This window comes from Bombyx mori, chromosome 24, assembly GCF_030269925.1.
Source record: "Bombyx mori chromosome 24, ASM3026992v2".
In the NCBI taxonomy this organism is placed as follows: domain Eukaryota; kingdom Metazoa; phylum Arthropoda; class Insecta; order Lepidoptera; family Bombycidae; genus Bombyx; species Bombyx mori.
Genome location: NC_085130.1, coordinates 6,193,766 through 6,221,034, shown reverse-complemented (window position 1 = coordinate 6,221,034; position 27,269 = coordinate 6,193,766). Strand labels below are relative to the sequence as shown.

At 37.4% G+C, this 27,269-nt stretch overlaps 2 protein-coding genes across 3 annotated transcripts in view; one reads left to right on the top strand and one right to left on the bottom strand.

Annotated features, from left to right (window-relative positions):
* Positions 1-398: 398 nt before the first annotated feature.
* On the bottom strand, positions 399-3,721 carry LOC101738785 (60S ribosome subunit biogenesis protein NIP7 homolog). Its single transcript, XM_004923075.5, has 3 exons — positions 3,488-3,721; positions 1,887-2,179; positions 399-609 (listed from the first exon to the last, which is right to left on the bottom strand). The coding sequence occupies exons 1-3, from the start codon at positions 3,541-3,543 to the stop codon at positions 416-418; spliced, it is 543 nt and encodes a 180-aa protein (XP_004923132.1). The 5' UTR covers positions 3,544-3,721; the 3' UTR covers positions 399-415.
* Positions 3,722-3,804: 83 nt separating this feature from the next.
* LOC100127019 (calpain protein) overlaps positions 3,805-27,269 on the top strand; it is a 77,872-nt gene continuing 54,407 nt past the window's right edge. For both annotated transcript variants that reach the window (XM_062675681.1, XM_038020143.2), the window contains exons 1-2: positions 3,805-4,000; positions 17,065-17,432. In XM_062675681.1, coding sequence (XP_062531665.1) covers positions 17,148-17,432 — 285 coding nt within the window. In that variant the 5' untranslated portion in view covers positions 3,805-4,000; positions 17,065-17,147. The remainder of the gene's footprint in view (positions 4,001-17,064; positions 17,433-27,269) is intronic.

The window sequence follows — 27,269 nt, the reverse complement described above, 5'->3', positions numbered from 1 at the left end:
AATATCAATCGGTCTTTTTCACACTAATCTATCTATAAAATATTTAAAAATGAATTGCTGTTCGTTAGTCTCGCTAGAACTCGAGAGAATTATTTGTGGAAGTCCAGGGAAGGTTTAAAAGGTAGATAAATATGAAAATGCTCGAAATTAAATAAAAATAACAATTTTGTTTTCCCTCTCGTGTCCCCCGTCGGACAGATTCCTTTTGTTTGTTTTAAGTTTATTTTATACAAAAGTTTAGGTCTTTTATTTCTCGATTGAGGCATTACGAAGTCTGCCGGGTCAGCTAGTTAGAAATAGCTTTGAGCATGACTGGGTTGAAATATTCTTTATAATAAATAAAACTAACTGACAAAACATATGTCACATTTTTTGTTGTAAATAAAACAAGAACCCGATTCCTTTTCATTATTTACTACGTAAGCGTATCCTCAGAGCGTATATATTCTCCTACGTCGGCCTGGTGGAAGACAATCGTCGCCAAAGGATCAGCGTGTCGACATTCTGCCGTCGTTCTTGAAGCTACGCCAAAGCCAATCGGAATATCTGACATCGTTAATACCACCACACCTTGATGTTTCGGTGTATTTTCTGTTATCCGGCCCAAGCCTGGAAATAAAACAATATCCTTTATACTGAACTGTTGATTGAAGAATATGGATACCGATAACAATGCTAACTAATAGTATTATTATACAAATAGTTGTACCCGTCCGCTTCGCTGGGCATTTAAAATTAACATTATTATTTCTCGCCCCCCACAGTTTCTCATCATTAACGCCCCCGCAACTGGTGTAGCGAGTCTAACACTCATATAAATATTAGCCTATCCATTAAGTACATGTATTTTCTACATTGATACCAAGTTTCAAGTAAATCAGATGCATGGTTCAGTAGTTATAACGGAACATCCGTAAAAAACAATATAGATTTATATATTAGTATAGATTACTATCTTTGTGTAATATATTCAATCTTTAATCATATCAAACATTCCTAACAATATTCTCTCTGAGAAATGATGATGTCATATATATCCAATAATTGTTTATTAATGTGTTATATCTGCCTTCTCACCTCTGATCTCTTGCTATGAATCATAAATGCTAACTAAGGACTACACAAGAGAGCGGGGGGGGGCAGTAGGGTTTTCTGAGTATTATAAAATGACACAGCAACTGCAAACCTTAATTTTCCAGTGGTACAGCATATTGTAACCTAGCAAAGATAAATATCACCAGACTGCCTATATCTGCCGCAATGCAATTATGCATTCCAGTTTGAAGATGAACCTATGTCTATGAACTTTGGTAACCACTTAGCTCCTATCGGTATTAACCCCACTCATCCAGATTTTTAGTTTGCTTGGTTTATTGCGTTGAATACGTTATCCATTTCCTCAATGTAAGATTTAGTAATAGCATTATTTTTTATTGATGCTATCTCTTTCAAGGAAAATGTCTATTGTATTTTTTAAGCATGAAATAAAGTAATCTCAACCAGCCTAGTCCTAAAAAAATTTCAATTCATTGTAAATTTTTTCTTATATAATTTTTACTACAAAAAATTAAGTTATTAGGTTATGTAAAATATATACTTTATTATTTAATAATGAACTTAAGCACATGTGTTCGGTAACAAATCAGTTTATTGTGTGTCTGTCTTTATGCAACCCGCACTTAGCAATCCTTTTATTAAAAGGAAAACAAGTACCCTCACTAATACACTGCATTTTTAAATCTATTTCTAAGTACACAAGGAGCATGTTAGTTGAATAATTAAAACAATTAAAATGACAGTTGGTCCCTCCACAATCCGGTTACTGCACTGTTGAAGGTTTAATCTATGTTATCCTAGCCCTTATGAAGAAAACTTATAATACTAACCACTTTTGATGATGTGGTGTCCATACAAGAACTGTTGTTCCGCAGACGGCTTCACCCACACTTTGAACGGCGCATAGGGTGATATGTAAGTCAAAGCTGTAATGTGCAACCTAAATTTATTTGTCTTTGTGAACTTTCCGAAGCATGTCCCCGCAGATACTAAGTTGTCCGGCTTCACTGTCTGTGCTAGATGCAGTAGCTTCTCTGATATGTAATACACTCTGTCTTTCTTCTCTCTGAAGCAATATGTGCCATCAGGTCTGTCTATTAATAACTTAACGTTTACTCCAATGCTAAAATCAAATGTTTAAATTAGAATCAAAGAATTATTTTGAAACCTTTTTCTATTGTTAAGTTGCCTTATCGATATACCCTATATACACAGCAACATGTCAAAAATGGAGGATTTTTCAACCAAATTCTTTCAAAACAATACAGTAGTGTGTTGAAACTAGTATACTACGTGCGCGACGACGGCTTGTCGTCGTCGTGGCCTAAAGGATAAGGCGTTCGGTGCATTCGTTGTTGTGATGCACCGGTGTTCGAATCCCGCAGGCGGGTACCAATTTTTCGAATGAAATACGTACTTAACAAATGTTCACGATTGACTTCCACGGTAATCACTGGTGGTAGGACCTATTGTGAGTCCGCACGGGTAGGTACCACCGCCCTGCCTATTTCTGCCGTGAAGCAGTAATGCGTTTCGGTTTGAAGGGTGGGGTAGCCGTTGTAACTATACTGAGACCTTAGAACTTATATCTCAAGGTGGGTGGCGCATTTACGTTGTAGATGTCTATGGGCTCCAGTAACCACTTAACACCAGGTGGGCTGTGAGCTCGTCCACCCATCTAAGAAATAAATAAAAAAAGCTTAAACAAATTAGACTATTCAGTAAACTACAAGATAATTAAGAAAAAAAACTTTCTTACATATTAAGGTACGAAGGTGTGAAGATAAAGTATGACATAAATGTAATAAAAGAAAATGTCAACTTTGACATGTGGCTTTGTATATGTCTTTATTTTTCTATTTACTTAAATGAGTAAACAAGAACTCACTAGGGTTTCAGTGGTAAGCCCATAGACATGTGAATCTGCAACCCACCTTGAGACTTGAGTTCCAATTATTTAGTATACTGATGGAACGCATAGCTGCTTTGCATCATAATAGCCAGGAGGTGGAGGTGGAGGTGCCTACCTCTACTGGCTCAAAAATCACCTTACACTCAGTAAGTATGTACTCTTTATTTTGGTAATTGATAATAAATAAGTAGTTTATTATTTATTAATTATAGAACTAATAAATACTCCATATTTATTACTATTAATATTTTTTATTTTTATTCTTTACCTAATCGTTGGTAGACCACTGGGCTATTCCAACTACACGTGAATGGGTGGGTGAGCTGACAGGCTCAACCCAAAAAAATTGTCAACTCTAGCCCCAGCAAGAACAATGCTTTGCTGAATCTTCCATCAGATCGGAATCATGACCAGCGATGCGAGAAATAAATAAAAATTGTGGTTAGAAATATGTTGTTTTATAAATACAATGTGGCTGTGTAGCCCAAATTTCTACTAAGAATATTCAGAAATACTCACTATTTGGTTAGCTTCTCGAATAATATTCTTGTACGATCTTCTGATAATACTTTCATTTTCAATTATTTTATTATATTCTCTAAAAATAAAAACACGTGAGTTAAACGTTACCAAAAACATCAACCATCCTAGTTTTGACAGTACGGTTAGATATTCAATTCAGAAGTGTCAAATGATAAATTTGACAGTAATGAACGAATGAGATCAACAAGTAGAAAATGGACTCCTATACATACCCCTCGACCAAACTATTTAAATACATCTCACAAAAAAATATCTTACTCGAAAAAGATAATTTCATTTATTGTCAATAAGAAACGTAATCTCAAAGCGACTTTCTATCATAGGGTATTTAAAAAAAAACAAGTTTAAAATACTTTATGTTGGAATTTCTGAACGAAATTATTCAGAGATCATCAAAATAATCTCACTCAGTGCGCCTTTGTCACTACAATTCATTCCTGTGATTCATTCCTTATGCTCTCATAGAGAAGCGGTGTGTGGGAAGTTTCGGTGAGTAGTTACTTTTATTTCATTACAGTTACGAGTTCAGTAATGTATGCTACTTTTCGAAAAAATAACTGCTTAAAATAGTTTTTTAGCACTTTTAAGTGCTTACAAATTGGTGGCGAGTTAACTTTTCATTCAACATCTGTTTTCATTGAATGACCATGAAATAAATGAGTGAGCGAATAACACGTGATAAAAACAAAATTTAGTGTCAAAAGTATTTTTTGTAAATATGTACATATCCTTTATTATCTTTCTGATTCGTTTAAATTTTTAAATATACCAAGCAAGCAGTAAATGGTAAATAGATAAATAACTATGCAGACTCTCTTAAACTTTTAAAAGTTTGTTATGAATTATATAAACTTTAAGTATGAAATCAAGACCGGCTGTGGTGATAACTTATGTACATACACTCCTACAAGTTATTATAAATGTGCGATTATGATTTTTTTAAATTTAAATATACATTTAAGGTATTCGAATATAAAATAAAACAAATGAAATATATGATTCCCTTTGTTTGCTATTTACATACCGCGAAAGGCATATTAAGATGAATCACATCACAAGAAGTCATCTGTTTTAAATTAATTAAAATCAGAGACGCACAGGTCTACGCACTCTGAGGATACTTGTGACGCGCTTGCTTTACAAATTCGCCATTTGTGATTCAAATTACGAGTTTATTATTTTCATTCGCGTTATCTACCTTTGTTTTACACTGACAAGTATGTACATCTATAGAAAATAATACTCCACACAACTCAGGATCCTTCGCATAAACCATAGAGTAAGATTATATGTAACCTTTTTAAGCATAAACTTTTCGGTAGCCATAAAGTAGGTGTTGTACACAGTGGCGTACCTAGAACTTTTGCCGCCCGGGGCGATCTCCAGTCTGCCGCCCTTTCTATTATAAGTCAATCAAATAGTGGTTTTTATAAATTAATGCACATAAATAAATTATTAAGTTATTTAATCAATATTAATTAATCCACAGAGTAAATTTTTTAGACTTATTTGTATGCACTCGTAAACATATTTATATAATATCTACTCTTCTAGCTTTCATACTAGAAAAATCGTGTATAATGCTCTCAAAATTTATATTATTTGTAATTTCTTGTTCTATTGACAATATTGCAAGATTTTGTAGTCTTGATTGACTCATTGTAGAACGAAGATAATTTTTTATCAACTTCAATTTTGAGAAGCTTCTTTCGCAACTAGCGACACTGATTCAAATTGTTAAGAAAAATCTTAACAAAATTACAATATTGGGAACAGAATTTTCCAACCTATACTGCTGAATAAATTTTAGCAGGTCGAGAGGGCCCTTCTCCCCGTTTTTCCAATGTTTTACCTCTTCTTTTAGTGTAGATACAGCCATAAAAACCTGGATCCTTTTTCTTTCAATATGGAACTGTTCTTTATCAATGTCGATCAAATCATTTATTTGACATTCAAATTCTTCATTTAGTAGGTTACACGGTATTATACACGAATATTTTCTTACAAGACCATGCAATTGATCGAAGCGTTCTTTTATTTCCTTTATAATTCTGTCCATAGATGAAAACATTTCTCTTCGTACTTCTTCTTCTAAGGATAGCCCCACGTCTTGAGAATTTTCCCCACTCATATTTTTTCTCCTTCTAACTCGACGCTCTGTCGATATTTCCATCTCTTCACAAATTATTTTGGCAGCTATAACAGCGTTTTGTACTAGCGTATCTCTTTGTTCCATTAAATGTGTTTGCAAAGAATTTAGTTTTATATGGCATTGGTGGACATTTAACCCCTTTATTTGCAGGTATTTTTGAGCGTCATTAATTTCCAAAAGAACGGATTCCCATAAATGAAGGTAACATAGAAAAGAAAAAGATTGCATAGAATTGAGTAATACTCCAGCATCTGATCGCGTTTTACTATTTTCTTCTTCAGATCAATGGCGGATCCAGGGGGAGGGTCATGGGGGTCATGACCACCCCCTGAGCTGGGTCCAGGACTTAGGTGGACCACTAATTGAATATAATGATTTTATTTATATGTCGTGGATAACGACTTTTAGTTGTCGTGGATAACGACTTTTAGTAATGTTAAGACGGTGGTTTTGATTATTATTTTAAATGATGAAATGTTGTTTTGATAAATATCACAAAATGAAGGGTAGACACCGTAACGCCACAGTATAAAATAGCGGTACGTGGACAGAGTCGTGGCATTCGTGTCAGACAGTGATTCCGTCCGTCTCAGCAGTGAGTCTCTGACAGTCAGTCAGTCAGTCAGTCGGTCTGTCGGTATGTGCAACGAAACTGTCGGTTTATCCTGTCATTGTGAAACTTGTGTGTGTTGAGTTTCAATAATTATTATTGAAAAGTTTTATTGACTAAACTGAGTTCAATCGAATACGAGTGATGACGGAACCTACCGCTCAGCCATCCCTGACGTGTGCCGACATATATATTTTGTCACCATACATATTTTATGTAACTACATACCTTCAATATTTAATTAATTTATTATAATATAATAACTTTGTATAATGGAAAACGTTTGGGAACGAACGCATCTAAATTTGACTATGTGACCCCCTCCTGGCGCCAAAGCTGGATCCGCCCTTGCTTCAGATGTCAATTTTTCCAAAGCGCTTAAAATGTAAAAAAAATGTTTTTTTACTATAGTTACCGCTGCAGCTCTAGCGCTCCAGTGACCGAAAGTAAAACATTCCATCTATGAGTGGAAGAAGAAAACAACGAAAACAACTGTTCGATAGTTCCAAAAAATGTGATGGAATTGATAGCTGTAGAAGCTGCGTGCAAACATGCCAGGTTTAAGGAATGATTTGTACATGCTACAAATTCTGCATTTGGATTTATTTCTTTAATACGAGTTTGAACACCGCTGTGCTTTCCTGCCATGACGGCAGCATTATCGTAAGCCTGTCCTCTGCAATTTTTTATATCTAAACCGTCATTTTCTAATTTCGTTAAAATCATATCTGTGATTTCAACAGCAGTTTTTCCTTTAGTTTCTACAAAGTCAATAAACGATTCTACAACTTTAACTTCGCTACCTTCAATAACTACATACAATTAGTTGATCTAACATATTAATCGCATTTAGTATGATAAAACAGGCAAAAAATAACAAAAAATGAGAGTAAAATTATGGCGTCACTAACGCCAAAATGTACCACCAAATGTATCGGTTTAAAAAGGCTAAATTTTGTGTCTCATGCTGAAACCTTTATTTCTATGTATTAGTAGATAACTTACCTTATAAATAACAAAACACAACGTAAATACACTCACTAAAAGTATTAAAATTATCGAAACACAGACACGACAACTCACTCCCGCGATTCGACACAGACTAAAAATTTCAAAATCTGTTTCCTTTTATATGGCGCGGCAAGGAATAACGGTTTTTGCGTAGTTTGGTAGATAATTTAACTGAGAAGCAAGATAGTTAAATACAAATAGACCTTAGACAAACAGAGACAGGCAAATTTCAATAAAATAGAGGCCGGGCGTGCAAACTGCCCGTGTCAACTGGTACTTGACATGGACATTTGTTGTACAAAGTCCATGTCAACTGGTAGTTGACACGGGCATATGAGCGGTGCAATTTATCAATCCAAATACAATTCTCCAAAACGGACTGAGAATATTTATCTATTTGCGAGTTCTGAAATTGTAACTTCGTCAGTATTTTTGTTTTGTTTCGTTTAGATTTTGTTGTTTGAAAAAGATAGTTCTTATGCCGGCGCCCTAGTGCTTTGCAGACCTAGCAGACCGCCTTCCGCCGGCCCTGCTTTTCAAAAGAAAAATCAATGAATAAAAAAATATTGATATATTACTTCAAAGTAATCATATAAACTTTTCAAAAGAAATGACATTTATAAACTGATATTAAAAAATTTTAGTTAGGAAAAATTGCCGAAGAAATCGAAAATATACTTTTACGAATTCAAAGAATTTTAATGAATACAATAAAATCAAATTATTACCTTGTTCTTGAATTAGAATTCAAAATTTACACTAATATGCATTTATATACACCGATGAATAATATTCGAAATCATATAGTTAATCATAATTTATATAAATCAAATATTAAACTTATAATAATCATAATAATCATTTTTTATTCAAGAAAGAAAATAAATATGAAATGAATAAATTGCTTTATACAACTAAAAGTAAATGCTAAAATGCCGCCCCAGGGTAAGTGCCGCCCGGTGCGGACCGCACCCACCGCCCCCCTTTAGGTACGCCACTGGTTGTACATAAAAAATTGTTGAACTTTAATCTATGAAATGTAATGAAGTTAAATTCGTTTTTAAATATAAAATTTAACTTTTTTATTTTATTGCTTAGATGGGTGGACGAGCTCACAGCCCACCTGGTGTTAAGTGGTTACTGGAGCCCATGGACATCTACAACGTAAATGCGCCACCCACCTTGAGATATAAGTTCTGAGATCTCAGTATAGTTACAACGGCTACCCCGCCCTTCAAACCGAAACGCATTACTGCTTCACGGCAGAAATAGGCAGGGCGGTGGTACCTACCCGCGCGGACTCACAAGAGGTGCTACCACCACTAACTGTATAAGTTTAATCATTCCGTTTATTGTTAAACATAATATTATTATGTAATTTGAGAACAGTATACCTATTAGTGTGGAAACTGAAAAATCGCCTGGTATACGGGAAAATTTATATGGGAATCCCGAAAAAAAATTTAAATTTAGACCGCACGGTCCACTTGCTAGGTACATCCGTACAAATATCACAAAACTTTTTCGTGACAAAGCATATAGCTAAAACTATCTTCGAAGAAAACAAGCATGAGAGTAAGCTAGTGATGTGGTTCATATTGGTTACTGGTTATTTCTTATAGTATCAAAGCATTTATACATACTTACTTTTATTCATATTTATTTAGATTGATTCAATATAATATTAGGGATTAAAGTATGAAAATGCCGACGTGGTTCGTTCTTTAAATCAAAATTTCCATCACGAAAGCCAAAATCGCACGGTGCGTTCATTAGCAGTCCCCTCTCCAAACGCAACATTGATATTGCGAGCTGTTTCTGCAGCGTTAGTTCCGCGTCAGAACTCGTATTCAAAAATTACTCGAATTTTTGAATTATCCATCTTTCTTGCCTAAGCTGAACAAAAAAAAACAACTGAAAGTCGACAATCGAATGTTGCACATTTTGTAAAAGAAGAACCTCATAGGTACCATTTGAAAAAAGTTTCATTCAAAAATCTCAAAACATGAAGGTTCTATGTCAATTCGAAGAACTATTCTATATATTAATACGTGATGCAAAAACTTCGTATCCCTTTTTACGAAAATTGCGCGAACGGAGGAGTATGAAATTTTCCACACTTATAGAGAATATAGAGAAGAAGTGCACAATGCTAATATTTTTTTAAAGTAATGCATAAAAGATACATTAAATCAATAAAGAAAACATTACACACACTACATAACATGTATTTGACGCACACACGCATGCATACTATTTATTGTCAAACTTTTGTTCTTGACGTCTGTTGTCAAATTGAGATTAAATATTGTTTGTCTTTGTTATTATTTTTTTTAGTGTAGACTTGGCGAAATTTGTGATTATAGAAGTATAAAATACAATCATAATAGTGTACAAACTTACAATTCCAATTAATTATAGTCGAATTTCGACTACTGCGGGACCTCTAGTTACAATAAAACGGCAATTCCATACTTTTAAAAGCCTTTTTTTTCGGGCCCGGTGCCGAACCTCCTACGGGGTCCCCGCGCCTGGGGCGGCGCGCGGGGTATGTAGGACTTACAATCTGCAGATGTTAGTAGCAGACCGCGGGCCCAGAGATGTTTCTAGTGCCTTACCGCATATAGTAAAGCCTAAGGCAACCCATAGACATAGGAAAAACCGTTACTTACTCTAATTAAGTAGAAGTCTCATTGCATTGGTACAACACTGGTCAATTACCTTGCATGCTTGTTTACATCCACTCAGCTTTAAATAACTGAATTTAAAAAAATGCTTGCATACAGACCTACTTAAACAGGTCTATTGTTTACACAATTTTTAGGTGCCTGTCTTGTTGACTGTACTCACTACGTAACGTTTGCAATGTATATAAACGCATTACAATTTATAATCCAATTGGCAAACTCATGCGACGCGCATAGTAATCTCGCTTGCAATCTTGATGTGTTCCGCGAATTTTACTTTATCACTCTTATATGTATTGACAATTCAAAATCTGAGACATATTTTCGATCGAAATATATATTTTTTAATTGCCATAACTACGATTTATACGTCTTTCTTCATACGAGGTTTGCGGAGAGCACCCAACACCAGACAACGGCTTAGGTCTGCCATCTGCATTACTGATGTCCACTAGCCACGGCAGACACTCACCGTCAGGTGGGCCGTATACTCGTCTGCTTACAATGGCAATAAAAAATCGATTTTAACTTTTTTTTATGATTGAAAGATTACTGGTGGCCCGAAGGCCTTTCCAGTGTCACCAGGACAGGTGGGCAAGCAAAGGCTCAACCAGGAGGGATGGGATTTGCTAAAAACTGCCCGAGCGCCTCCGAAGGAAACCTCAAGAGCAACTGCTTCGCGAATGAATCTACTACCGGATCGGAATCGCGACCCGCTGAGAAGATCCGGCCAGAAACTCAGCAGGCTGATGCATGGGTTAGGTTGCACGGCGAACTCTTTGTCGAGTTCGACGAGTACGGTTACCGGGGTCCCTAAGCCTGCTCCTAATGTTAGAGCTGAAGGTGTCAATTTTAACTTTCAATCGGCAAACGTAACATAGTAAACATGAATAGGGGTGTTACATGCTTGTGGGCAGGTTACTTGGTAAATACAAGAATAAGAGAAATATAAGTAATACGTCATCGCTTAGGGTTAGATTAGGGTGCGAGCGAGCGAAATAGAGGTAGTGAGAGAAAGAGAACGAGGCTTTATCGATAGTAAACGATAGTAAAGTAGATGTTAAAACAATACCATTATACCTACTATCGCACCTTTAGAACTGAAGTAGCTTAACAATTTTTTTTAAGAAACTGAATTTTATACTTTGAAGACATGTATTCTATCAGTTTATAAAATTAAACAGTCTCTTTTAGTCTATAAAAGACTCCATTGACGTGTTTGTTACCTCAGAATTTTTTTCTAGGTGAACCGATTTTGATGATTATTTTTTAATATCTGAAAGCTGACGCTTCCGGTGTGGTCCCATTAAAACTTTATCAAAACCTGAGCTGTGATTTTGGAGTTGTCCTTCAAAATGCATATTTTATTGACTCCGATTGTATTGATGATACGTCATTTTTTCTTTTGATTGAAATCCGTTTTTCTTCTTTGTTAAAATTTTGTATGACATGCTGACTCGCTTTCCACAATCAAAATAATAAGCTCACGCAAATATACTTATTTTAAATTACATTATAACGTTAATACAATACTAAATTATGTTAATACTGAACTGACAGCCACTCCTCAGAAACGCGAGCGAAAAATGTGTCACTTCAGGCGAATAATGTTAATGTAACCATGAATTAAGAGTTTTTGTAGAATTTAGTTGATTTCATTATTAATCAATCCATTACTTTCCGCTTTTATCAGAAGCCTTTTGACGTTTCACGGAATCTGGGCTTTCTTTGTTTTGAAGTTATACTTTTTTAGGCGCGTTATGAAAAATTGATGAGAGTGAAATTTTACGATGCGCGCGCACCGTGACACAAAATTAACAGAAATGAAGCTGCCCACTAAATCGCTCATTACAACACGACCGACGTAACTTGGCGAGTCTGAATATAGCCGCAAGTGAACTTTCGCGCATGTACACTCGTAAAAAAAGTGTTATTAGCATTCATTTTTTAGTAATATAAATGACAAAATTATTATTTAATATAATTCATAGTAAATATTATTAAATTATTAACGTTAAATATTTATTAACAAATACAAAAAAAAAAAATCTTACGTGCGTACATAAGTACACGCATCCTTTTTTTTTCTGGGTTTTGTTATTTATACATATTATTATTATTATTTAAGTACAACTTTGCCAACGTCGGGTATTAGAGGTATCAACAGTTACAGTCGTCGCCGCGTCGTGGCCTAAAGGATAAGACGTCCGGTGCATTCCTGTTGAGCGATGCACCGGTGTTCGAATCTCGCGGGTACCAATTTTTCTAATGAAATATGTACTCAACAAATGTTCACGATTGACTTGTTCACGTTACCTCAAGGTGGGTGGCGCATTTACGTTTTAGATGTCTATGGGCTCCAGTAACCACTTAACACAGGTGGGCTGTAAGTTCGTCCACCCATCTAAGCAATAAAGAAAAAGATCAAGAAAAGTAATTTTACGGTAGACATCGGCATTGGTCATCCAAATTTTCCCTCGTTAACAATAAAATCTCTTTTTCGTGTCAAATTGTGGTGTGCCTAGTCAAGGGTGGACTTGACTGACCCCGGGGTGACCTCGGTAACGCCCTGAACTGTAATTAGGAACGATTTTGTTCATTGTTGATTAATATCCGAGTCAATTTCGCTTTGAAAACTTTTGCTAATTCATTGGACACAGAGAACCTATAAATGACTATTGTGGTTTACTATGGTTCGTATCTATGGTTGAAAGAACTCTTGGTCTATTGAGTTATGATATCAATACCCTATCGTAAAAAATCATCGGATATATGTAACACCATTATTACTACTAGCTTTTAAAGGCGGTTTTTCTCATATTAATATAGAAAAAAAAAACTACTACAAATTGCGATATGTACTACTTTTTGCTGGATGAAAGGTAGTCCTGTCTCCTTTTCTATGGCCGTTCCTGATGATCGGTTGAATTGTTAAGATGTGAAAACGTGACAAACAAATTTTGGCGTTTTTAATATTAATACGGATACATCTACGTCACATTTAAAATATTGAATGCACTGGTCTTTTGTAATTTAATATGCGTACTGTCTTAATTTCTTTTTTTTTATCGCTTAGATAGGTGGACGAGCTCACAGCCCACCTGGTGTTAAGTGGTTACAGGAGCCTATAGACATTTACAACGTAAATGCGCCACCCAACTCGAGATATAAGTTCTAAGATCTCAGTATAGTTACAACAACTGCCCCACCCTTCGAACCGAAACGCATTACTGCTTCACGGCAGAAATAGGCAGGGTGGTGGTACCTACCCGTGCGGACTCACAGCATGTCCTATCACCGGTAATTACGCAAATTATAATTTTGCGGGTTTGATTTTTATTACATGATGTTATTCCTTCACCGTGGAAGTCAATCGTGAACATTATTTGTTAAGTACGTATTTCATTAGAAAAAATTGTACCCGCATGCGGGATTCGAACACCGGTGCATCGCTCGATACGTATGCACCGGACGTCTTATCCTTTAGGCCACGACGAAGGTGTAACGTGAGCTAGTCCATCCATCTAAGCAATAAAAAATTGTTCGTGTGTCGGCCATTGACGTCAACCGTAGTTAAAGGGCTAAAGAAAACAAGCAAATCGAGGAGCCAAAAATATACTCCACACCACGCGGTTGTTATTTTTTTGACGAAAATACGTAATGATTAGACGCAGCATGACTAAAATTTTATTGGGTTTTTTTTTTGCTTTTGTGGGCGGACGAGTTATTCGACAAATCTGTTGACGATAGGCTATGGACATCCTCATTGCCATTAGTGCAGCCAAGTCACTGCCTACCGCTGAATACTTTTTTTTTTCTTTTACTTTATTGCTCAGATGGGTGGACGAGCTCACAGCCCACCTGATATTGAGTGGTTACTGGAACCCATAGTGACATATAAAACGTAAATCCGCCACCCACATTGAGATATAAGTTCTAAGATCTCAGTATAGTTACAACGGCTGCCCCACCCTTCAAACCGAAACGCATTACTGCTTCACGGCAGAAATATGCGGGGTGGTGGTACCTACCCGCACGGACTCACAAAAGGTCCTACCACCAGTAATCTCCGCTACGCTTACATTTTATACAAAAGTTGAAGTCTTTTATTTATCGATTGTGGCACTACGAAGTCTGCCGGGTCAGCTAGTGTTAAAATAAATTTGATTAAGTTTGATCCAAAAAAATTTATTTTTTTATAAAAGTCAATCTCAACTCATTTTCAAATGAGACTGTCTTCATTTTATCTCGTCTTTGAAATTTTGGCATACCAAAAAAACGAGTTTTGCCGAATGTTACGTTTGAAGCCACGTTATTATTATTTTTCTATTTATGCTGATAGCCTTGAGAGGCTATTTCAGCTTCTCCTTGACATGTAGGTGAGCTCTCGGGGCTCAAACCGGAGTGATGCTAACACTGACCCTAGTAAGAGCAGTGCTTCGCAGAATCTACCACCGGATCGAAAAAGCGAAGCAACGTGCATTACTCATTACCTTATAAACAAATTAAGTACATGAAATCGTTCTGACATATTTCAATGACTAGCTGACCCGGCAGACTTCGCAGTGCCTAAATCGATAAATAAAAGACCTAAACTTTTGTATAAAATAAACTTAAAACAAACAAAAAGAATCCGTCCGACGGGGAACACATCAAAGGAAAAACAAAATTGTTATTTTTATTTAATTCCGAGCATTTTCATATTTATCTACTTTTAAAACCTTCTCTGGACTTCCACAAATAATTCAAGAAAATTAGGCAAGTCGGTCCAGCCGTTCTCGAGTTTTAGCGAGACTAACGAACAGCAATTAATTTTTATATGCATAGATATTGATATGATATGATATGATATGATATGATATGATATGATATAGATATTGATTTTGATATTGATGATAATATATGATATTATTTAATTAATATATACTTATATGAAATTACTCTGACATATCCTCTGAATCACTTGATTCTGAACTCTCTGAACTTGACTCAGAATCATTGTATATGTAAGTACGGTCACTTTGTTTAGCACGTAAATCGCAATCTGATGATGCACGATCGAATGATAAACTGGCAAGGTCATTTGCCTTTACTCAGAGTACGATGCTCCTGACGTCATACCTACCTCGTATTTCAATGTTTCCGGATTTTTGTATGTTTTCTGTTTGACTTATATTTTTTTTGTTATAGCGTGATGATATTGCATACAGTAAATAATTGTTAATTTATCATGATGTTTAACGAAGACTTTTTGTACGCCCGTATCGTATGAACGCAAAACGTCTAAATTTCGTTTATTTCGTGTTAGAAAGTATCACATTATTTCGCAATGTCACTTTGATTTATGCGGCCTATACCAGCACAACAGGCTGTGACCACACTGGGGCTGGGACGCGCCACGCCCTGGGCACGAAAGTCAGCCCGCCACTGATAGTCAGCGGCGAGCGCCTCCGCTTCCAGAACCCAAGGCGGCGTCCCAGCCAGTACACTCGCCGCCTCAAAGGAGAAGGCTGTGTGCTAGTGTGATCTTAGGCATTAATAAAAAAAAACTTATCCACCATTCAAAACCAATCCGCGTTTACAAAATTATTTCGACACATCATTAATAATCATATTCCGATCGGTTGTTGTTAATGAGATTAAGTACAGACGAAACCCTTTGCCGCCCTGTTTTTATTAAATTCATTAATTTTATTATATCATCTATCTATCTACATCTATATACATATATAAAAATGAATTGCTGTTCGTTAGTCTCGCTAAAACTCGAGAACGGCTGGACCGATTTGGCTAATTTTGGTCTTGAATTATTTGTGGAAGTCCAGAGGTTTAAAAGGTAGATAAATATGAAAATGCTCGGAATTATATAAAAATAACAATTTTGTTTTTTCTTTGATATGTTCCCCGTCGGACGAATTCCTTTTGTTTGTTTTAAGTTTATTTTATACAAAAGTTTAGGCCTTTTATTTATCGATAGAGGCACTACGAAGTCTGCCGGGTCAGCTAGTATTGAATAAATAGTATGTAATAAATAGGTCTTGGATATTAATAACGCATTTAAAATTGTAAAGTTTGCTTAGTACGAGCTTTTTAACTTCTCGATCGCGTAATAAGTTAAAGTAAAGCTTAAGTAAAAGTTAACTCGAATTTGTATGGAGCAACTTTCCTACGTTTGCCGCTAGGGGCGCTGTTCCAACTGCATACATGAGTTAACTTTTACGCTATCGAGAACGTTAAAAAAACTCGCTCTAAGCATACAGATCGTTTGTTTAGTGTTAATATATAGGAGTGTATACATGTATACAGTGTAAGGTCATTTTACGGCGTTATAGAGAGTTGTCGCTAAATGATGATAAGAAAAATTTGAATTATATAAAAAGAATAAGTTTATTTCAGACTAGTATTAGTTATGTATATTAAAAAAAAAACTCATTTAAACGCTATTGCGTGTAGTCTGTTATTTTTGTCTGAAGTCTTTTGCTGCACCAGTAATTTTGTTGTATTTTAATACGCTTTTATTAGCTTCAGACGTATGTATGTTTGTAACGGAATCTTTGAACATGATTTTAACCCCCTTCAAAACGTCGGATTAACTTGAAATTGGTGTTGGTAACTCGAACTCGAATGGTATACTTAGTAAGTACCGATGACAATACAACATTTCAAAAAAAAATTGAAAAAATTGATTTACAACTAAAAAATTTAAAATAAATAATAGTTTAAAAAAACTAACAAAATAAGCTTTTATAGAAAATCCAACTAAAAAATAGAAAATAAATTTTAATAAATTTGAATTAAAAATAGTGTAAGAAAAAATGATTTTATTGTAAAAAAGCGTGGGGTGCTTTTCAGGATATTATCATAATAACCCTTCTACTCATATCTGTTCATAAAATATTTATAACTACTTATACCATGTACCATATAATATATATCTCTCATTTTAATAATTAACTTTATTATAGTACTTTCTTATGCCCTGCGCCGATGACAACTCAACGTAGAAAAATAACGTTCTCGCAAATACACAGGTCGCTGACCTACCTAAACTTGTAAAAATCATAACATCTGATTTACGAAATCTCCGTTACAGATAATTCAGCATTCGACGCTCAAACGCGTTTAAGTGCGGACGTGTTACAGCGAGAAATCGTTTTGTGAAAGTGCTCTGACGAAATGTTCAATTATTATCCGAAAAATTTCAAGGCCAACGGCTGGGGTTGGCACAGAACCGCGAACGCGGCTGCGGCTGTCAAAGGGTTTTTGAATAAGGAACGCGGCGAAGGGAGCTCCGAGCCGCTGATAGGCAACGGGAGCTTGTATCCCAAACTGCCAAGTGAAGATGATGCTTCGTTTAGTGGTGTCAAGTTGTATCCTGCTCTGCCGGCTGAGGAATATGAGAGCGGAGCTGTTGAGGAGGTGGTGGAAGAGGCTTGTGCCGCAGTGAACGTCCATGCTATGGTGAGTTTTTTTTTGTTTGTTAATAAACTTAATAAACAGTTGCGAGTCTTTAATTTGATACTGGTGGTAGGACCTCTTGTGAGTCCGGGCGGGTAGGTACCGCCGCCCTACCTGTTTCTGCCGTGGAGCAGTAATGCGTTTCGGTTTGAAGGGTGGGGCAGTCGTTATCGTCGAATACCAGGTGGGCTGTGAGCTCGTCCAACCATTTAAGCAATAAAAATAAAAAATCTGCTCTTTATCTGTGTTAAAATTTAAAGTTGTAATTAACACTCGCTTGTTTGACAGTTCCGCTAAAATCAGAGCGTTGTTGAAGTCGTCGTGGCCTAAAGGATAAGACGTTCGGTGCATTCGTATCGAGCGATGCACCGGTGTTCGAAACCCACAGGCGAGTACCAATTTTTCTAATGAAATACGTACTTCACAAATGTTCTCGATTGATTTCCACAGTGAAGGAATAAAATCGTGTAATAAAAATTAAGCCCGCAATATTATAATTTGCGTAATTACTGGTAACAGCGCCCCTAGCGGCAAACGTGGGAAAACGTTCCAACTGCATACAAATTTGAGTTAACTTTTACGCTATCGAGAACGTTAAAACACTCGCACTAAGCACACAGGTCGACAGTGAACTTGTTCACCGGTGTAAGCAAATAGAAAAGAAACTCATTTGTCTCCCGCCCCCTGGCGTTAACATAATGTTGATAATCGCATATCATTATGACAGATGGTAACTGATGGTATAAAAATTACTACTTCCGAGCATGGGGACAAACATCGTACATAATATTTCCACCCCTAGGAGGCGCACAGGGTTTGTGGGTCGTGACGGTATTTTTTTTCGTTTTTTTTTTCCTAATCGGGAGCCTAAAGGATTATTCCAGCAGTGCACGAACCAGTAGGTGAGGACTCAACCTGAGAGAGTTTGCTAACACTAGCCCTAGCAAGAGCAGTGCTTCGCTAAATCTAAAACCGGCTCAGAATCGCGACCCACTGAGAAGATCCGCCAAGAAACTCAGTGGGTTGAAGGTCCGTAGATGTCGGAATTGCCCCATTTACAATTTGGTTTTCGACTTTTTGACTAATTGTCGTAGTTTTCCTCGTTCGGAGTTTCATCTATACTTCTATACTTAATACTTAATACTTAATAATATTATAAAGAGGAAAGATTTGTTTGTTGGTTTGTTTCGAATAGGCTCCGAAACTACTGGACCGATTTGAAAAATTCTTTTGCCATTAGAAGCCGACATTGTCCCTGATGAACATAAGCTACTTTTTTTTTTTTTTTTTTGGTTTCATGTGTGTTTTAATGTTTCCGAAGCGAAGCGAGGGCGGGTCGCTAGTATATATATATAAAAAGTAACTTAAAAACCCACTTTTTAAGTAACCGTCACAATGATTTGTTATTTCACGGATAGCTATAATAAAGCTTGTGTCATTCTCTCAAGTGACTCAAAACGTAATTAAACTATAAATGAATCACACAATGACGTAGACATTTGAACTTCATTTAATTCAAAATCATTTCTAAATTTAATTTCGCTAGTAACGTAATTACAGGTGGATATTTTTTTTTTTATTGCTTAGATGGGTGGACGAGCTCACAGCCCACCTGGTGTTAAGTGGTTACTGGAGCCCATAGACATCTACAACGTAAATACGCCACCCGCCTTGAGATATAAGTTCTAAGGTCTCAAGTTTAGTTACAACGGCTGCCCCACCCTTCAAGCCCAAATGCATTACTGCTTCACGGCAGAAATAGGCAGGGTGGTGCTACCTACCCGCGCGGACTCACAAGAGGCCCTACCACCAGTATGAATTAAGATATTTTTCAGGGGCTGTCGAAGATCGATAATCAAGAGGCCCCGGTAATAATTTTCACCATGATTACTAACCATCATATCTTGTAGTTACCACCGTTCTGCCCACTACTGTCAATGTCATTTTTAGTTCGATTATAACTTAAATCCCACGGCTCAAGGTCGATCGCGACGTGATTAATGTCTATAGATTCTGATAACCATAAGCAGATGACCGCGAAAATGTTCGCCCGTCTGCGCAATAAAAAAAAAAGATTTGTTATTTCGTATGGGAGTGTGTGACGTATATGTATAAGTAGTTTGGAGTCGATTCTGGATTGTCTATAATAGGGATTCCGAAAGGGGACGAAACCGACCACTTATGTTTGTTATCAATGTTAAAAAACAAGGAATAGGTGGGAAATAGGAATACCAAAAGATAATTTGGCTATCGAGGTATAAGGGTCATATAAGGTATCATTTTGGAAAAGGGGTCTCTTTTCGTAAATAGTTTGAGAATCTCTGGTCTATAAGTTAATCTGGTTAATCATTGAACCATTGAATACTTTCAAGGAGAGCTCTCGGCTATATTGTCAAGTATTGTCTGCATTGAATACGGATGCAGAAATACCATTGTGCACTGAAGTTAATAAAAAGGTTACGAACAAAAACCAGTTTTCAACGAACGCAATTAAGAATTAGGTCTCGTATAGCCCACAGACACAACCCATTGAGGTTCACGCGGGATTTTCTCGGTGAGTCGGGATTCCGATCAGATTATAGAAGCACTGCTCTTGCTAGGGCTAGTGTTAGCAAATTCTCTGACTGAGCCCAGTGAGCTATCCCGCCCGTCAGCATGAAGCCAGTACAGCCCATCGAGGCTACTGGCTGTTACTCCTTTATCGTAGCACTCTTGTCAGAGCGGTCGTGGTCGTCATTTAGTATCATTGCTGTGGGCCGATGTTATGCGCCTCACGAGCGGACGCTATGACATGTCCTTCCTCAAACGAGGCTTGTGGAGAGTATTAAGCGGTAGGCAGCGGCTCGGCTCTGCCCCTGGCATTGCTGAAGGCCATGGGCGACGGTAACCACTCACCCTCGGGTGGGCCGTATGCTCGTCTGCCTACAAGGGCAATAAGAGCAATCGCCACTCCTCCCTTTGCTGTTAGGTACGCTAAAAAATAAAACTCTTGTCGCAAGTCGGTGGTTGCATTGACATAGTGATGGACTATCTTACGAGTAAGACCAGATGCACAGTGAATCAGTTGACTCGCCTAAGCATTAAGAAAATGTATCTATATATTAATACGTGAAGCAAAAACTTTGTACCCCTTTTTACGAAAAATGCGGGGACGGAGGAGTATGAAATTTCCCACACTTATAGAGAATATAGAGAAGGAGTGCAGAATGTTAATTTTTTTTTAATTATGCATAAAAAAATCATTAAATCAATAAAGAAAACATTACACACACATTATCATGTATTTGACAGGACACATATATACACGCATATACCTACTCTGCGTTTATTGTCAAACTTTTGTTCTTGTTGAAAGTATGTGATCAAATTGATAATAAGTAAATATTGTTTGTCTTTAATACTATTTATCTGTAGTGTAGTTTTGGCGAAATCTGTGATTATATTAAAAAAAATCGAATAGTGTTTGACAATAGAACCATAATAATGTTTATAAAGAAATTTTCAATTAATTATAGTCGAATTTCGACTACTGCGGGATCACGGAGAGAAACGTCAGTGTTGTTATTTGTATAGTCGTTTCGCGTACATTGCGCGTTCCGTTACAATAAACAGAGACAGATGAAAATGCCGCTGAAATTATATTACCTCTCATTTTCTGTACATTCTGGAAGCAGTTTGCAAATGTAAGACTTCGTCGCTATGTCAGTTCATATGCTTACGTTTATTAACACGCTTTTTAGCTTGGTATTTTTGTTTGTTTGATGTTATGGATTTGCCTTTTTTTTATTGCCCTTGTAGGCAAACGAGCATCGGCCCACCTGATGGTGAATGGTTACCGTCGCCCATGAACTTCAGCAATGCCAGGGGCAGAGCCAAGCCGCTATCTACCGTTGAGCACTCTCCACAAGCCTCGTTTGAAGAAGAACAAGTCATAGCGCTCGGGAAACACCGTGGAAGTGGGGAGCTCATTCTAAAGCTGGATGGTAAATGGCAAAAAAGATCTCTGGAAGAACACTGTGTATGAACGCAGTGGCTCCAGGTAGTATGGATGAACTCTACTCCGGTGGCGGGCGGTGCGATAGTAAAAACGAGATAATGGAATCATCTCAAACAATTCCTCAGAGCATTTCCCAAATTGACTATTACTGTTACTGTTTATCGCGTTAATGTAAGAATAAGTTTTATTAATTTCGATTCAATATTAGTATATTTTAAATTTAAAATAACTTTATAAATTAATTTATGAAAATTAATCTTGCCCGTATCTTTAGACGTTTTGTAAAATAGTCCTCCACTCATAACTCATCCGATGATGCTCGAGAATTCCCTCCAAACTTACTCGAGTTTGGTATTTTTAGTCGACCATTACAATATTCCTCAACTGTCCTCGAGTGAGGTAATAATGATGAAAATTTGATCAAGCTAGCATCAAACCCATAGAGTTCTGTAGTCTATGGTCATTGTTTAATGTCAAAGTCAAGCTGCCGCTGTCTGTTTGACACTAGATGAACTTGTTGATGTTTTGGTTGCTGAGTTATTCGTAAATATGTGTGCGTGCGGTAAATCTGAAAGTGTATTATTTATTTTCTAACCTATTATTATTTTAGATTTCGGATCCGGCTTTGTATTTTTATTCGCCGCTTTTGTGTGATTTTTAATGCATCGTGTTGTTGAAGTGCTTTTCCACAACCACCAGTTTATTATTATATAAATAAAACTTATAATCGCATTGACTTTATTTATCAGGTAGTAAGCAAAATATGACTCTTATGTAGGTAAATAAAATAAAGAGTTTCAAATGTCTAACCTCGAACTATTTACTTTATTAATAAATATTATCAAACTTAAATTATCAAAATATGCGGGAATCATGCACAGATCCAGGCCATTGCACAACAATATCATATATTTCCATTTGCGGTCCACATACTATTTGGACATTGATAGAAAACCAGCCTTGAGGAACGTTCAAGGTACGTCGCGACGTACCTTGACTTGACAGTTCGCTTACTTCACTCCGGTTAGGAAATTTTTCCAAGGACGTTTGAGTGGAGTTTATTTTTACGACTAATCATACCAAAACGCGCGTTGGAGGTTGAGTCGAGTCGAGTTAAGCTCGTGTGAACGACTAAAGATACGGGTGTCTGTCTTTAATTTTTTTTACGTCTGAAGTTTTGGCATTTTGTAAACATCGCCGCCCTAGACTCGAAACTCACTGGCCTTGGCGTAAATCCATCACTGTTTATTTGTATGTCACTGAATGTCATTTTTAACGATTTGAAGAACTGTTGTATAATAATTGTCTTGAATTCGAATTTGAATTGAAGTCGTCGTGGCCTAAAAGATAAGACGTCCGGTGCATTCGTATGTAGCGATGCAACGGTGTTCGAATCCCGCCGACAGGTACCAATTTTTGTAATGAAATACGTACTTAACAAATACTCACGATTGATTTCCACGGTGAAGAAATAACATTGTGTCATAAAAATCAAACCGGCAAAATTATAATTTCCGTAATTACTGGTGGTAGGACCTCTTGTGAATCCGCACGGGCGGCACCACTACCCCGCCTATTTCTGCCGTTTAAAGCGTTTCAATTTGAAGGCCGGGACAGCCATTGTACTGTTAAAAGTGAGACCCTAGAATTCATGTCTCAAGGTTGTCCACTTAAGATCAGATGGGCCGTGAGCTCATCCACCCATCCAAACAATAAAAAAATAAAGGATTAAATCGTTCCCAATTTTGCGTGTAAAATAACTCGTTTTTGTGCATTCCGAAAATCATGTAGAATCTAAATGTGTTTGTACGGTGAACAAAGAATTATTGCTTCCAAGATCTAAATGTGACTCAACACGTCCCCCCATCTTCGTATAAAAAAAATCTAAAAATACCTTCAAGCACGTGTAGATTTGTTTCTCTTTTTTCCATTTGATTGCCAACTTCTTGGAGCACATTTTGGCATTTATGGTCAAACAGCTACTAGACGATGTCCTTAGCATGGCCAATGTCCTTGAGGCAACCACTCACCATCAGTTGGCCTGTAATTTTCGTGAGCTTTCGAAGAAAGAAAATAAAGTTTTTGTCGGACCAAAATAATTTAAAATCAAATGTTTGTATGAGTTTTAACTGTTCTGTTTTTTTGGTCTCCGAATACTTTATTTAATGAATGAAATAGATTACAGAGATTCGCAACATGGTTTCTTTCCGGCCTGTGGGGTACACCGTGGTAAAAATCGTAGCTGTAATCTCCCTTCTCGAAGAAAAACCTTCCTCACCGGTTTAAGAGACGATAGTCATGCATTTACAACAATTTTTTTTTATTTCATATTCTGAAAACCTAACTCTTCTCTACCATAATCTATTGTCTCGTGATCAAATTCCACACAAAATAGATTTTCTCCGGTTCTCCACTGTTCGGAGCCCTTCGTCGTGGGAGTGACCAACAGAATATTAACAAGGTAGCAAAGATGAGGGAGCCCTCTAGTAGGCAGCCGTTTTTTATTATTATTGCTTCGATGGGTGGACGAGCTCACAACCTACCCGGTGTTAAGTGGTTACTGGAGCCCATAGACATCTACGACGGTAATGCGCCACCCACCTTGAGATAAGTTCTGAGGCCTCAAGTATAGTTACAACAGCTGCCCCACCCTTCAAACCGAAACGCATTACAGCTTCACGGCAGAAATAGGAAGGGTGGTGGTACCTACCCGCGCGGACTCACAAGAGGTCCTGTGAGACCAGTAAAACCTCCAGTCTTAACCAATAAAGTTTACCTTTGACCATGGCATTGCGGGCATGAAAATTGGCAACCAATGGCCAAAGAATTTGTTTATACAAACTTTTGATTCATACAAACCTTTGATTTGAAAATAATATAACGACCCGATCGCCCGCCATTAAACCGGTTAAATGCCTGTCTTAAAATAAGGCAACACTTCTCGAGTAACCCCTAAATGCAGAAATGGATGCTTGTCGATTGTGGATTTAAATTTAAAAGTGCCTTTTGTCTTGAACCTTTAGTATACAACCTGATTAATTTTAACCGCGTACATTTCTCAATTGTCGCCATTTCGCAATTTCAATATAAGGTCGAGGTTGATTGACCGGTTCCTTTATCTACCAGTAACTCGAGTTGCTGGTCAGTGCGGAAGCCTTGTCCTTGTTCGTTTAATTTTTGGCTTATGATCGAAACAAATGAACAATAATTCTGCTGTATACCGATTTGAAACATTTGAAACCTGTAGTACTACGCAGTCTTTGGCTCTCGCTGTGTTTTGTAATGTATGATATATGAGAAGTGCTCTAAGGAATTGTTCAAAGTGGTCCCTTTATCTGGTTTTTACCATAGCACCGCAAGCCAGTTTAAGTCGTCGTGGCCTAACGGGTAAGACGTCCGGTGCATTCGTGTTGAGCGGTTCACCGGTGTTCGAATCTCAGGCGGGTACCAATTGAAATACGTACTCAACAAATGTTCACGATTGACTTCCACGGTGAAGGAATAACATCGTGTAATAAAAAGTAAACCCGCAAAATTATAATTCGCGTAATTACTGGTGGTAGAACCTCTTATGAGTCCGCGCGGGTAGGTACCACCACCCTGCCTATTTCTGCCGTGAAGCACTAATGTGTTTCGGTTTGAAGGGCGGGGTAGCCGTTGTAACTATACTTGAGACTACGTTGTAGATGTCTATGGACTCCAGTTACCACTTAACACCAGGTGGGCTGTGAGCTCGTCCACCCATATAAGCAACAACAAAAAAAAAACACCAAAGCTTAGTTCGTTCATATCATCTGGTAGCGCTCCATTCACAATTGATATCCAGAGATCTCTACTGTCACGTGCCATCCGGCTCTGGAGTGAATTCCCCTCTACAATGGGTAATATTTTTCAGTTGACCTTTTAGAAGAACCCAAGATGCTGCGTCTAGCGGATTTGTCACAGACATACTAAATTGCTCATATGCTTATTAGATTATAAGATACACTAAATTAAGAAAATAAATCAATCCGCCCAACTTCGCTCCTTGCGTTCCCGCCAACAAAAAAAGTCCCACAAATAAATATAAATATTATATAGATAAGCGTGTTTAGTTATAGACTACAAATTTTGTTTTGCCATGTTTTTTCATATGTCAATGACATTATTTTTTGTCTGTCTCTAATCAATCACTGTCAACTCAGTACACTAACAAAGCTTATGTTTATTTTGTTACATAACATTATGTGTGTACTTATATAGAGAATACAAATGATAATTAGTGACGTACTGTCAGTAGCGGTGTGCTTAGTGCGAGTTTTTTAACGTGCTCGATTGCGTTTACGTTAACTCAAATTTGTATGGAGTTCGAACAGCGCCCGTAGCGGCAAACGAAGAGAAGCTGTTCCAACTATACAAATGTAAGTTAGCTTTTTTTTATTGCCCTTATAGGCAGACGAGCATACGGCCCTCCTGATGGTTAGTGGTTACCGTCCCTCGTGGACATCAGCAATGCCAGGGGCAGAGCCAAGCCGCAGCCTACCGCTTAATACTCTCCACAAGCCTCGTGTGAAGAAGGACATGTCATAGCGACGGGAATCACCTCATTCCCTAGCCGCATGGTACGTGGCAAAAAAAGATCTCTGGAAACGCACTGTCGATGAACGATCAGCTTTTACGCGATCGAGAATTTAAAAACTCGCACTTGGCACACAGATACGCTGTGTTGTTTAATGGATTCGCAGAGGCAGTAAATCAAATTACATGTTCAGTATCGATCATCCACTCAAGAGCACGTTTACCCCAACGGTTATCCGATGTCCGGCTAATCGGTTGAGTGGAGATCGTAAATTGGCAAACGTAGTGCAGTGTGCTTAGTGCTAGTTTTCCATACCCGATCCTGTAGACCGAATGGTAAACAGTCGACGTCGCCCAAAACACGTCATTACCGATCCTCCTGATCCATTAACGGTGCTTTTAGGTACCACAAGTACCGATCACTGTCCTCATCGAGCCCGACGCTTGCGTCGAAGGGCTCGACGAACGAATTAACCCACAGACACAGCCCACTGAGTTTCACGCCGGATCTTCTCAGTGGGTCGCGTTTCCGATCCGGTGGTAGATTCTGCGAAGCACTGCTCTTACTAGGGCTAGTGTTAGCACCACTCCAGTTTGAGCCCCGTGAGCTCACCTACACGTTAGGGCGAAGCTGATATAGCCTTTCAAGGCTATCAGCACAGGTAGGAAAAAAAAGGAGTTTTTTAACGTTATCTATATACAAATTTGAGTTAACTTTTACGCTATCGAGAACGTTAAAAAACTTGCTCCAGGCACACAGAACGCCCTCAAGTCTCGATGGAGTGACAATCTATGGAGGGTGGCCGGCAGAAGCTGGATAAGAGAAGCCGAGGTACGTGCTCAATGGCGACCAATTAAAGAGCCATCAGTGAACTGCTATTGGCTGATGATGTGATGTGATTGATCATCCATTCTGATATACATTCATTTATAAGTCGAAACAAAGCACACGGACCGATATGATCTTTTTTTCTTAAAGTGACCTCATTAGGCCAGTAGATTGACATGGACTACCTATTAACCCGAAAGCAAGTCTTAATCCTACTAGAAATTACGCTAACATTTTTTGTTGACCACGCAGGCGAAGCCGTAGATAAGAGCTTGTAGAATATAAAACATGATTATTTCTTTTGCGATTATGCACAAAATCTTATCTATTATCAGAAGATACAGCTCCCCTTATGTCATATTATATAGGAACCGTATTACATAGATATACATATTACAATAAATAAATAGTTTATATCTAATATATAAAATTCTCGTGTCACAGTTTTCGTTGCCAT